General features: G+C 33.7%; 1 protein-coding gene across 4 annotated transcripts in view; it reads right to left on the reverse strand.

Moving 5' to 3' along the window:
* The window catches only part of Cdh18 (cadherin 18), a 959,213-nt gene that overhangs the window by 66,111 nt on the left and 878,592 nt on the right, over positions 1-14,510 (reverse strand). For all 4 annotated transcript variants that reach the window (XM_047555975.1, XM_047555974.1, XM_047555977.1 and 1 more), the window contains one exon: positions 235-371. In XM_047555975.1, the coding sequence (XP_047411931.1) occupies positions 235-371 (137 nt within the window). The remainder of the gene's footprint in view (positions 1-234; positions 372-14,510) is intronic.

The raw sequence follows: 14,510 nt of genomic DNA on the forward strand, positions 1-14,510 counted from the left end.
GAGAATCAAACACTCTTGACTCAAGGATAAGGACTGTGCTAGGATTAAAGAAAAAAGTAAAGAGTTTCTTCACTGCATCCAACAATTTTAACAATGTGCAAAATCCTCTGTACCCTCTGCTAGGTCCTGACAGCAAAAATAAGAATGATGAGAAACCCAGTCTCAAAGAAATCTCTGTATGATACTTGGTGTTCAAGTGACTTCTTTCTTTATGAGGCATAAAAAGAAGTTTACCATTTTCTGAAGCAGCAACTGTGATGTTGTACCATGGAGTTTCTTCTCTGTCAAGAACCTTTGATGTCTTAATGGTTCCAGTATTGGCATCGATGTTGAAAAATCGCTCATCTTCAGCCTTGTAGTTAATGAAGTATCTAGAGGAAAAGCAAAATGTAATCCTTCATTTTTCCTTGAAGCTATAATGGAGAGAAAACACAACTGAAGAAGGGAGGTATTAAATCAAATATGTTAAAATATTTAACTGTTTTTTTAAATTTCCATATTTGGCTCAGTATTTATATAACAACTTTATTTTAATATAGAACACACAATTATCTGATAGTCTTTAAAATTTAAATTATTATACCTCAAGTTATTTTCAAAAATTTTTTGCTAAATTTCATGTACATTGTGTACAACCATAGAAATGAAAAGTTGTACCCCATTTGTGTACAGTGAATCAAAATACAGCCTGTAAAAAAAATAATAAAAAGGGTAGATAGTAGAAATACAGTGATTAATGAAAGAAAAAAATGCTTCTTGTAGTTCTATAGTATGTTGGAAGAAAAAATACAATAGTAAAAATTTCTTGTTGCTATATGTACAAAAGATTTTAGGGTTTCAGAATATGTCAGGGAATTTTTTCTTAGTATTTCATTAGAGTTGAAATTTAAAGATGAATATAAAATGAAAAACAAAACATTTATATTTGTTACCATTATGTCTACAACACTTTGATTGAATCCTTATTTAGCACAAGAATAAGAAAAATATTTCAGGGAGGGATTTGTGCACCGGGGGGCCACAAGACATCCCACTCTTATTTATATAATTTTGCAGGGTTTTCGCCTACAAGGTTTGACTTTCAGCTTAATCTGGCAATAGATTGAGCTGAAAGGGATAGTGCTCTCGTTTCCTCTTAAGCCCTGTCACTTTCATAAGAAAACTATGCCTGGGCTAATGTGCTCACTCCAGCAGTAGAAAGATGGACTCATGAAGAGATGTTGTAGGTGAACTTCTCCAGCCAAGAGCAGAGCATACTAGAGAGTGTCACAAGGCAAGACTGAGTACACCAGAGTATAGCAGAGCTGGCAAGCAAAGGTTAGCACTACTCATGGTAATTCACAGACACACTCATGATAGTTGGAATTGACATTTTTGTATCTCTGAGACTGGAGGTTATTTATTCAGTCATAGCTAATTAACATGAATAAGAATAAATGACACAGTAAACAATTACTATATATTCTAGGAAAGGTCTACAATTGTTCTAAAACTATTTAAGTATATAAATGGTCTTTTCTTTCCTAAAATTTCTAATATCTCTTCCCTCTTCCTTAATCACAGCTAAAGTAATGTTTTATCTAGACAAAAAGTATAAAAATGAAATGATTTGTGGAAGATTTAGAAAAAGCATTTGAAATAGAGGAAAACAAAGTAAAAAGAACAAAATTAAATGACAAGTTTGACTTGATTAAAAAATTTAAAATAACAAAACAAAACAACACCCAATGTATGTCAATGCAGCTATCCAGAGCAGAAGAGATGAAAGCCCAAATGTTAGGACAAGCAAGCCCTACAGTATGTGGTAAAGAGCCTTTCTCTGTGTAAGCACTGAGAGAAGAAAGAAAGAAAGAAAGAAAGAAAGAAAGAAAGAAAGAAAGAAAGAAAGAAAGAAAGAAAGAAAGAAAGAAAGAAAGAAAGAAAGAAAGGAAGGAAGGAAGGAAGGAAGGAAGGAAGAAAGACACTGACATGTTTTATGTTTTTGAAAAATCACAGTGTCTACTTTAAATCTTTCATTGAGAAAATTAAAAACAAGAAAAAAAATGAAATCATCTTGGACAAAGTGGAAAAAAACAGAAGTGGAAAGAAGTCCATTCAACGCTGCTATGTATGAAATGCCACCTGTAAAACACTTTTTGTAGTGGCATTAATGAAGGAGAAGTTGCAGGTGTCTTGTTTGCATGTATATGTGGGTGACTGTGTGCTTGTTCTACAATGAAATGGTTAGACCTATTTACTTAAGTTAGACAAGAGTCAAGAAAAAAAATTTGGAGGAATCACTGACTTTGATATGGTATGACTATGATGCCAATTCGGTCAACACATGGAATGAAAAGCAGAGATTAAATATGTGTGCAGATTTCAAATGTGCTTTCTGAAGAGGAAATATAAAGTTGATGTAAATTAGCATAAACTTAAGGTAATTGGAACAGTATAATTGTATCTGGAAGAAAATTGTAAAGAGAAAGAAAATAAGAGATTTCTTAGACTCTTTTGAGGCAAAAGCAACCCAAGTTCTGTGTAAAAAAAAGGACTGCAGCAAAAGGAAGGGGGTGTTCCAAAGAAGGGGTAAGGGACCGTGAGGGGACACCAGAGCCAGGAGAAAGGAGTGTTTCAAGGAGATAGTGAACAGACATGGTGAATTCTGTTAAGGAGCTGACAGGGGTTAGTAAATTTGATCAGATTTGACAACATAAATCTACGGCTTCACTTGACAAGTACAAATCTCAAAAAAATGTCAAAGAATCTGAGTATTATTACAGTGGATTCAAGGGTTCATTGAATGTGGATATGTAAAGCCCATGAGGCATGACAATTTACTGGAATCACTTTCTGAACAGAAATCGGTAAAAAGATGCACTATGTCATCCACAAAGTTAGTTTGACAATTCGTTCTTTCCTAGAAGGAAAACAAGAAGCATTGACTTTACTACTACAGGGAATGGTTATTTTGGAAGAGGAAACTATCTAAAATGTTCAAATTCATGAGAAAATGAAAATAATTGGGTTTCAAAGTAGAAATTTAGGAATTGCCCATTGAAAAATAACAGGGACACTAATTCCATATCACCATGAGAAACATATAAAAGTTCTGTGAACATCTAGAACAGATGAGTGCAGTAATGGAAATACTACAAAATTCATCATACTTTCTAAAACAGTAGAAGCATAACTTTGGTAAAACCTTGTGCCTCTCAGAGGTATCATGTGCCAACAGGTACACAGAAGCTACTGCTAAGGAGTAAAATCTAACAATTCGTGGATACACATGCACAAATATGGTCGAAGTTATTAACAGAATCAAAAAGACTGACACTACGGAGCACAGAACACTCAAAGAAATTTAGGCTCTCATTAGTAATAATAACTCCTACAAAGAGATAAAATATATATCCCTTAAAATTGTGCAATGAAAACAAAAGAACTGATCATTGCACATTCAATTTTCTAATAATAAGAATGTATTAATTTCAGAAAGTTCACTATATAAAATAATTTAAGCAAATAAAGGTACTAGTATAAATAAAATCTCATTTGGAGACATAAATACAAACACTAGAGTGAAGTGAGAACCCTACATGTCTCTGGGCTTTCCCAGAGTGTGAAGACATGCTGACTGTACTGATGCCATTTTTATTTTCTCGGACTTGAGTTCACATCATGCAGAAACCTGACAGTACTTCTTCCTCAGAGGCTTGATGCTACGGATGAGAGTTGAATAGCTTTGGATATGTTATTCTTTGTAACATGTAAAGGACAACATCCTTCTAAACATAATCAGTTGGCATTCTAGCTATTTTATCATTTAAAGTTTATTGACATTAACCTGTCTTTAATGTCCATTTTTGTACATTGCTATCAGTTTCGGTTACCCTAAGAAAATGTTTCTATCTGAAAATCATAAAAACTAAAATTGAAACATTTTATTCAAACTCACATTTTTCTCCAGACTATCAAACTCAGATTAAGTTGCTGCTAATGCACTCCTAGGAATTACGGCAGAAGACCCATCATTTGAGGAGTGTGATCACTTCAGAATTGTCAGTCTAGAAAAATGGGGATGTCTTTTATTTATAAGCTAAATGAAATATCTGATAATATGTAGTTTTCTTTTTTTAATTTTTTTTCAGAGCAATCTTAGACACCTGACTCGACTTCTAATATAAGTGCCAATAATAGTGGTTAAATACCTTTGGCAATAATAGTTTATTATTTGGATTTAGAAAACTAGAATCTATGTTTACCTAATAGAAAATGTTTGGCATCATGCTTGGCATGTGTCCTCAGACTCTTGTTATTTACCTCATGTTTCGGATGTGACCTAGCTCTCTTGGGAAATCAACAACACAAGGGCAATTAGGTATAGGGGATGTTTGAACCAATGCATCTTAATCAGGAGCAACTGAATTTTGGTGCAAGTAGAACTACATAGTTCTGCTTAACTACCCTTGAATTCTTGCCCAACCATAGAAATAAAAACTCAGAAATCAGCCAAAAACATAAAAGGAACTATTTAAAACTATTTTGATTATCAAACATAGTTAGCTAATGCTAACTGTTTAAAATTAAATTATGACATGAGTCTACAAAATTGTAAACAAATGATTAAAATATTTTAATAGGTTTTCATAATAAAATCCATTTGATTCATAAACTCTCATAAAAACTTAAAATCTTATGATATTATATACTAATTTTTTGGGGTTTTTGCAAATAGCAATATTAATTTAAGATTCTCAGTGCTGTCTAGCAAATATAAAACTAGGCAAACTTTTGCCTAAAGGACATAGATCCTATTTGGGATCAATGGTATAAAAATGTGTAATAGAAGTTTCAAGTTTCTTTTTTTTTAATTTTAATTCATAGCTATCAAAATAAACAGTATAAATTGAAGCTAGAAGCAATATATCCAGATAGGACATTTAAAGTATTCTATTTTGTTGAAAAAGTTCTTAAATAGTAAATGCTTGTTGTTCTGTGTATACTACTGTGGTATACACAGTGGGATCTGGGAGAATGAATAAGAGTCTCCCTACAAAGAGCATGAACTGATGTCTTTTCTAATAAATCTGTAATGGAAAATTACTTTTAAATTTCCATCTCAATGTACACTAGTCCATTTTCATTGGAAACTGAATGAAATTAGGTGTCATTTTCTTGTACCAGTGATCATATAGATATTCTGCTTAGCTTCCTATTTGAACAAATAAAGCAAGTGATCAACAAATGTAATGGACAGTCTATTCATATTAAACTGAAAGTGATTAAGACATTCCATAGTAATGTTTCAATTGCTTTGTAAATATTTTGATAGAAATAATCAGGCCAACAAATCTTCATGTTTTATGGATCTAGATAAGTATGTTTTCACATATATAACATATATATAGATTCTAAACATCATCCTTTATATAGATTCCTAACACATTTTAAATTATTTAGATTAATTCAGGAAATGACTTTTTTCCTGCTGTATAGTATGTAGTGGACATATATTTCTTTTATTGAAAAATATCTAAATATTAAAAAAAAGAAGAAATAAATCTATACTTTCTGTAGTATATCATGTAGTATATCATAGTATTCATAGTTTTGTTAAAAAATTTAAGTGCAATATAATCATCAATGGTTAAAAGTCATCGTTTAGACTTCAGATTGAATCTAAGGGAAAATTCCCTTTACAGAATGTCTACATGTGGCCAGAGCCTTACTGTGAGGGAGAAACCTGGGATGAATTCAAGATCTAATGTATGAAGATGATTGAGATATAGTTTTATCAATCTTTCAACACTATGTGCTTATTTTATCCTATGTGAAATCAGCATCAAAGTAGTATTTACACTGAATGCCAGAAGTTGCACGATCAATGATGAAGGATTGGTAATCTAGTTATATACTAAACAAATGCAACTAATTTAGTGCCAGCTCATATTTGCCCAGCAGTCCTTATGATCCCTTTAATTGGAGAAGTCTCCTATGCCAATGTTAGGATTTAGATACTACTTGTCCCACAAAAGCTCAAGTGTGAGACAATGAAAGAAAGCTTAGCAGTGACATGATTGGACTACGAGATCCTTAACCTAATCAGCAAATTTAATTCCCCATTAGAGATTAACTGGATGGTAACTATAGGCAAAAAGGGTGTGCCTGGAGGAGGTGGGTCACTGGCGACATGGTTTGCTGAAGAATGGAGCTCTCTCTCTCTGCTTCCTAAAGTGGTGTCCTGAGCTGCTTTCCCCTTCCACACCCTTCCACCATGAGGTTCAGCCTCACCTGAAGCCCTGGGGAATGGCCATCTAAGGACTTAGACCTTTGCAACTGTGAACCTCAAATAAACTTTTCCTCCTCCAATTGCTCTTGTCCTATCTTTGGGTACAGCAGTAGGAAAGTTGACTCTAGCAGCCACTCTTAAATAATTTCTCACTAGCAGATTAATAGACCTGTTTACACTTTACCTTCACAGGAGACTTTCTGGCAGAATTGCTACTCAAACATATAAATACTGGTAATAAATTTTTACATTTACTTACTGCTCTCTGTTCTCACACATACAAAACATTTCGAATTTCTAGCAAATAAATTTCAAAGCAACAAAAAATGGTGAAAAATACACTATATCAAAATATAATGAATATTCATTATTCAAATTAATACTTCACCAATACAACAAATAGGCAGAAAAGCTAAGACTATAATAAACAGTCAAGATCAATAATGATTACCTTTATTCAAATATTTTCTTCAACAGAAGCTACTTTAAACAAATTGCTCAGTTCATCATTTGGCACTCAATTTCCCTTTGATTAGTTTAGCACAGACTGAAGATAATTAATAGTCATTTTAAAGTCATTGGAAAAGTTATTTTTCATTTCAATAAGAAAATTTCAGACTTCGGAGGCATGGATTACGTTCATTATATTCTGTCCACTTCACCTAAAGAAATTAATTTAAAGCTTATGTAATGAAAATCTATTTCTTCAGTGATTTGGAAACATTGGATGCCCTTAAAGCATAAAAGATCTCTTTCAGTCATCTTATTTTAAATACTTGTGGGTACAACCTGTGAATGGTGAAACAAATTTCTTCAAGAGTCTACTCCCCAATTAGCTGTTTTGAAAATTTTGTTGATTGGGATCAATAGGATAAAGTTTAATCAATATACACTCTGTGAAATATTATGTCAACTTGGCTTCTTTTTAAGTTTTACAAAAAGTCACACATCTGAAATATGACTCAAATTAATTTTATAAAATTTTTTTACTACCTTGCTTATGCAATTTGTTGTATAAGATATACATCCAGATAATAATCTTTCTATAAACAAAAAAAAAAAAAGAAAAACTAACTGCTTATAAATGAGCCTGCATCGTGTATAACTGCTTAATAAAACAGGCAGCACATAGATATTTGGAAAAGATTTCTAATTCCCTCCATCCAATGAAATAAACACAAAGAAGTAAATCCTCTGCACAAGCAACTATAAAGTTTCCCTCCATTATTTATGTCTCTAAGTAAAGGACCAGAAAGTCCTATAATCCTGAGTTCTGCAAACGCTATGAAGTCATTTAACTTTTTCATTTATACGCAAAAAATCACATGTGATACCAAAGTTATTTGGATGTTAATCTCCTGCCTCGGGATCTAGAGACTGTCGCTTAACCAGAGCGTAGGTATTCACTCCAGGGCTTAATGAGGTGTGCATGTCCTTTCAGGAAAAAGTATTCTCTGCCCAGTAACAAGAAAGTGATTTGATGTGGATGTCAAAAGATATTGATGCTAAATTATTTGTTAAATAGATTTTAGCCAAACATGAAACATTTTTAGAGGTCTTCTATGTCTTTGCTAAAGCCCAGAAAAGTACCCACCTTGTTTATTAACCTCTATTAGTTAGCTATGTGATCTGGGGACAGTCATTTAGTCATCTTAGGTTACAGATATGTTCACAGATGAAATAACAAGTTACTTTAGTCATCCTTAGATCACCCAGAAATTCTTAAATATCATATGCTCATGACATTTAAAGTAAAGTCCTGAGTCAGCAATATGTAATGACATAAACTTAGAAAACACAGGTTACAGATAGGGACTGCTAGTCTTAAAGGCAAGGGTATGCTTTCTGTCTGTCTTTGCTCAGTTCGCACTAAATATCCTGATGGAATGCCTACTTTGTATCAGAGACTTTGTTACAGTAGTGAAGAGGGTGTATTGAGGATTATATTGAGGGATAATTTAAGTTCCATATCATCAAAAAGCCAAATTTTTAATTTTTTTAGTTGTAGATAAACACAGTACATTTATTTTATTTATTTGTTTGTATGTGGTGCTCACACGTGCCAGTCTAGCACTGTACCACTGAGCCACAACCCCATCTCTCAATAAAACAACTTTTAAAAATAAGTTTAGTCTATCGAAAATTATATTGCTATTGATATTTTTAAGATAAATTGATATATTTAAGATAACTCTTTTGATGCATTTGATGGTTATTTCACCTTTCTTTGCAAAAGTGTTAATTTCATACTCAAACCCATTTTTTTTCTTTCTCTTCAACTTCGTTACATGACTGTACCATTATTTTGAAATTTCTTAATTTTTGCTATTACAAAAATTTAATATGGCACTCCTAATTCCCCCCTCATAAATTATGTGAACATTTCAGGAGTGCATGGAAAAGTATCCACATCCCTCAAGATGCAGTGAACACATGGGATTCATTTGTTGACAAAGACTATACTACTTATCAGATAAACTTATTTTCTGCAATTATTTTTTCAAACATTGTAGGTTAGAAAGATATTTTTAATGCAGTCAATATTTCAAAATATAATTACAGTATTATTTAACTCTTATGTGTGCATATAAATGTATCATCATGAGTATTGGCAATAATTAGGTAACAGATTTAATATTTGTTCTCTATTGTTTTAAAGTGATCACATAAAGAAAACATTCACACTCTTATCAATGAGTAAATGTATAGATTAATTTTGACAATAAAACAGTGGGAGGAGGGAAAGATGAGGGAATATACTGACATGTAAATTGAGCTACTCAGCCTATTCCATGGGGAATGCAAGTATTTTATTCTCTGATATAAATCAAGGGGTAAGTTTACCATAAGAAGAATCTCTAAGCTTAAGAAGATTTGTATATTGTTACCTGTCTTCAGCATTCTCTTTTTCCAGTGTATGAAATTAATCCCTCCAAAGTGTAAATTCCTATTGGCATTTGATCAATGAATTTCTGAACATTTATTCTATCCATTCATTCTCTTAATTTGCAATATGTGAGTTTTTTTAAATGGATAGTTTGTTTCTGTTTTTATTAGTTGAAATATGTGAAAACAAGCATATTGTGGATTCTAAAGAACACCTTCAGAGTAAAGCAAAACTAGATTTGCCTTCTGAATAGAGATTATACTCACAAACTTAATTAATTTTTTGAGTTTTAGGTTTCTTTTAAAATTAAACCATTATTGCAGATTGTTTTGGGGTTGTTAAAAGATTTGTGGAATAAGATTACATTATTCCTTGACCAATGAAGAGCTAGCAATGAGTGCCGTGGTTTTTGATGGAGACAATATACAGGTTCTTGTTAAAATTCTCAAGTCAGAAACAGGAGTGCTCATCCCTCAGCAGCTGATCTGGGGACTTCCTGGATGCCATTTCTATTGTTAGGGGACAGACAAATGGGAGTGGTGGGAACATGAAGTTAAGGAAAAAATCTATAAAATGTGCCCACTGTGCTGATCTCCACGTGCTTTCTCTTTTAAAAAACAATTTGCCTGTGGTTTAAATCAATAGGATATGTTACACTTCTCAGAAGACTACCTGTTATCTGCAGATGAAATTGCTAGAATGCCGATGATAAGAACACAAGTTGCCCTAAAGGAGCAGTGGGTTGAGGAGACTCTTCTGTGAACCTCATACAGAACCCAGGGAGGTAAGGGTTATTCCCTTATCTCAGAACCCAGGGAAATAAGGGTTATTCCCCTAATCATAAAGAACAGGTTCCAAATTGAACTGGTAAGAATGAGTCAAAATGACCTAGGGTTGTCACGGCAGTGGGGATTCAACAGTCTGATGTCATCCTACTTGATGTCAAAAACAAGAGGTGGACCTGGGTGGAACTCTCTAGAAACTTCCCTAAGGCACCCAGTAGAACTAGAGGGCTGGAGAAACACACTGTTCCTCTCTTCTCTGAGATTTCCTACTGTCTCTCTTGAGAGTATTTACTCTTTCTTTTTCCATCCATTCTAACAAACTTGACTATTACTCTGAGGGACATGTCTGACATTTTTCTGACTTCATCGCTAGAATCAGGCTTTGCAGAGGAAACTTCTTGCTTCCTCAGTTTCCCAGAAGGTCCCAGCCCTGCACAAGTGTTATGTTAGCAAATTAAGGATAGTCACTTAAACCAAAAATTTCCTCACTACTTATAAACAACCAGACTCTAATTTTACGTTTATTTTTTTTCTTTCTTTTCAAACAAAAGGTGCTGATTATATTGCTACAAATTGCACATATTATTTTGAGTAGAATAAGACAAAGTCCAGACATTGCATGCTACAAGAATTCTAGTGTCTTACTAATAGGTTAGAAAATAGAAAAACAAAAGACTACAGTCAGGAAGATTTTCACTAATGCATGTAAGACTCAAACTCCCTTTCATTTCCAATTCTGCAAACTTGGAGCTAATTGCATTTCGGGGCACACTGCAAGGTACATCTTCTCAATGTGCTTTTCCTTAATTGGTACAAACATTTGGTCCCTGAGAAAGGTGGAAATATGAAGCTTGCTTGTGTGTTTGTTATTGTTTTCTGTTTTTTATTCACTGTTTGCACCTAGAGGCCCATGTGAGTGACACATTTTTATTAAAATCAAGAATAAATATTATGTAAATTATGCCCCCAAACAGCAGCTAAGGAGTCTCTAATTATTTCAAGGGGCTGAAGAGGATTCATTTTAGTTGTCTAACCAAAACAAAGCAGGAAGAATAATGCACATACTGAGAGATTTGTGTTTTACTTTATTAGCATTTGGAGACAATGTATCCGTCATCTTTGCACCCCAATAAGTGGGAGAATATATGTGCCATAGCAAGTATTCAATTACATAGTCTCAATAATATGGGGCAATTACGGAAACCGTTAATCATATCCTGAGGAAATAAATTATCCATAGAAGTAGTTTACTTAACAATTGAAATATATATATTGAAACATTCACCTGATTATACCTGTTTTGAATTATACATATTGATATGTATTTTCACAAATTTCTTTGAAAAAAAATTTTTTTATTAATATAATGAGTACTGTTGTTTTACTAATCTACCACAAAGTTTGCCTTATTCTATAGCAGAGTTCCTCTACCTCAGAAATAGTGGCATTTGGGCCCAGACAATTCCTGTGATAGCAGCTTACCCATGAATTGTGGAATGCTTGTCCTGATCCCTGGTCTTTCTTACTAGATGCCAGTAGCTCCCTCCCTGCTGTTCACTGGATGCTTGGGCCACCTCTACCCTACTCCGGCACATTTAATTGACAGGCTCTTTGGGAGGTATTAGATCTTAAGAATGGAGCTCTCAAGGATAGGATTAACATTCTAATAAGGGAGCTACTTCGTATTTTCCCAACACGGGAGGGTATGAGGAGTTGAGTGCTTACAACACGGAGGGATCTCCCCACAACCCAGTCACTGTGGCACACTGATCCCAGACTCAAGACCTGTAGCACTATGAGACATAAAGTTTTGTTTTTTACAAGCACCCAGTTTATGATAATGTGTTAAAGCAGCCAAACTGGCTAAATCAGGAAATCATCACCAGAAATTGATAATGGAAATTGCTGAAGCCCTCACGAATGGATTTATGACTTTAAAAGAAGAAAGAAGAGACAAATTATTTATTTCTCCACATGAGGACACAGCGTCTACAAACCAGGAAGCAGGCCTTGGCCAATCCCTAGATACTGGTGCTTTGGTCTTGGACCTTTCAGCCTCCAGAAATGTGAAAGTGGTAGTGCAGGGTAGTGAGTGATAGCAAACTGCCTAAGCTATTCTCAAAAAAGTTTCCACCATTCCAAACGTTCCCTGGAGGAGGGCGGGAATTTAATTTCTAGTGCTATGTGAAATAAAGTGTTTTCATGTGTTAGGACAGCTGCTTACTCTTGTTCTCAATATTTCCTCATTTGGCCTACATTTCATCATAGATAATCCATCTTCCATTTCATCTTCTAACTTTATTAGTATTTATCTTGAAATGCAAATCTTTTTACTTTTTGGTTATAAGTATTCAAGCTCCTCTATTTTCTTTTCTTCCATAATTGACACTGTTGCCAGGATAAATCTCAAATGACCTACCAGCACAAAACCTTCTAATAATCCATATCTAACCTTCCTCACAAACCTCATAATTTACCATATTCATAGGTAGCCCACAGTCCTCATATAGATCACAATCTACAATTCCTCCCTCCAAACTTTACCTCTCTGACCTAGATTATGAGCTTCAAAATTCAATCTTTTCTGAACTTATCTCAAAAATGTTTGCCTGTAACACCTCCATGAGTCCACTGTACACTTCATCAGAGTGAGACATTACATTTATGAGCTGACTTGTTTGTACCACGATGTCCAGAGATTTGGTCAAACATTATTCTGTATGATTCTGTGAAGGTCTATTTGGCTGTGATAAATATTTAATTTGAATCTGTGGAGCATGATTAAAGTAGATGTGGATATATCCCATATAATCAGGTGCAAGTCTATAGCATAAAGACTTGATTTTTCCCAAGCAAAAATTCTGCTCATAGATAACCTTTAGAATGGAACCCAGACTGAGTCTCCAGACTGCTGGCCCATTTCTGCAGATTTTGAACTTGCACCTGCACCATTATATGAAATAATTCCTTAAATTATGTATCTCAGTCACCTGCCAATACATAACACATGATGTTAGTTCTGCTTCTGAAAAAAAAAAATCTGACTAAAATACACTATTTAACTTTTTCTAAGCTTCTCTTTTATCTGGAATTCAAACTGGTGGTGGTGGTGGTGGTGTGTGGGTGTGTGTGTGTGTGTGTGTTTAATTCCTTACCATGAGGATATTTTTAATATCGTTCCTAAGGATGGGTAGTTGGGGTAGTTGATTATCTCTTTAAAAATGAGTATAACTTATTCTTTCTTTAATTATCAATTATAGAAAGCATCATTTGTATGCATATTAAAATTTCAAAAGAAATATGACCAATTTTATCAAATATTTCCACATCAAACTAACATCAGGGACAATCTTTATTCCCCCAGACATTGGATGTATATAGCAAAAGATGCCTCACCTACACACATAATTTATAGTGCTATCTTTTAGTATATTTTAATGAATTATACCAATTGTTAGGAATAAAATATGATAATTTATAGAATGATGAAGCATAATGAAATTTTCTCTAGTGGAGCAATGGACATACTTATTTCTTTTGTTTTTCTTTTTTCTTTTCAATTTTTAGTTTTCAATGGATCTTTTATTTATTGATATGTGGTGCTGAGTATTGAACCCAGGGCCTCAAACATGCCAGGCAAGTGCTCTACCACTGAACTAAAACTCCACCCCTTGATTTCTATCTATTCCTTTATAGAGATTAATTTCAGTAACTGATCTTAGGTATATTATTTTGCATATCTTGCTATCCTGCTTCTTTGAGCAATGTCTAGCTTTTGCCATTAGCAGGACAGGATACTGTTGTTGCACTTGAACTTAGAACATGATATTTAAATGTATACATTTGTGCAAAGAAAATTGCTTCTCTTAATGCATGTGTGCTGTGATTTTAAAAAAAATGGAAATAATAGTGCATATAGGAAATAATATTGATAACATTCATAAATATTATATTGGGTATAATAGCTTTTATTAAAATGGATGGAAACTAAAGAGAGTGAGAGTAGAGTTGATGGGAAAAATCATACAGCTCTTTTTAAGGATTTCAAAATTTCAAGGACCTTAGGGATTCTAACTGTGAAATATATACTATATACACTTATGGAGTATTTTTTCTTTTGTCATGAGACAAAAACAAATCCTTTCTGATTATATAAGGAAACCTTAATCTCTATTGCATGACATACTGATAATACAATACTGTTTAGTAAGCAGTCATGTACTTGTCACTGTGCTGTCCTTCATTTCCATAAAATTGAACTCTGTCAACATATTTATGTGCATTGTTACTCCTTCTTTAAATGTTAGCACTTTGAAAATCAACAGCGTTGAATGGATATCACTCGGTTGTTGGTGGAAACACCAGAATCCCCACACTCACCTTCCTGTCTCACTGAGTGTCCAGGCTGACCTGGGTACCCTAGCACTCAGTGTGACTGCCAACTACTGACTACTTTACTTGGTGTTTTGTGAATTTTGATTCACATCCTCTGACAATAACTTTGAGGGGTAGGTATTATTTTCCTCTTGTACATTAGGATAGAACCAAAAAGCTTGTGTGGTCAGAG

This window comes from Sciurus carolinensis, chromosome 6 (genome assembly GCF_902686445.1).
Source record: "Sciurus carolinensis chromosome 6, mSciCar1.2, whole genome shotgun sequence".
NCBI lineage: Eukaryota > Metazoa > Chordata > Mammalia > Rodentia > Sciuridae > Sciurus > Sciurus carolinensis.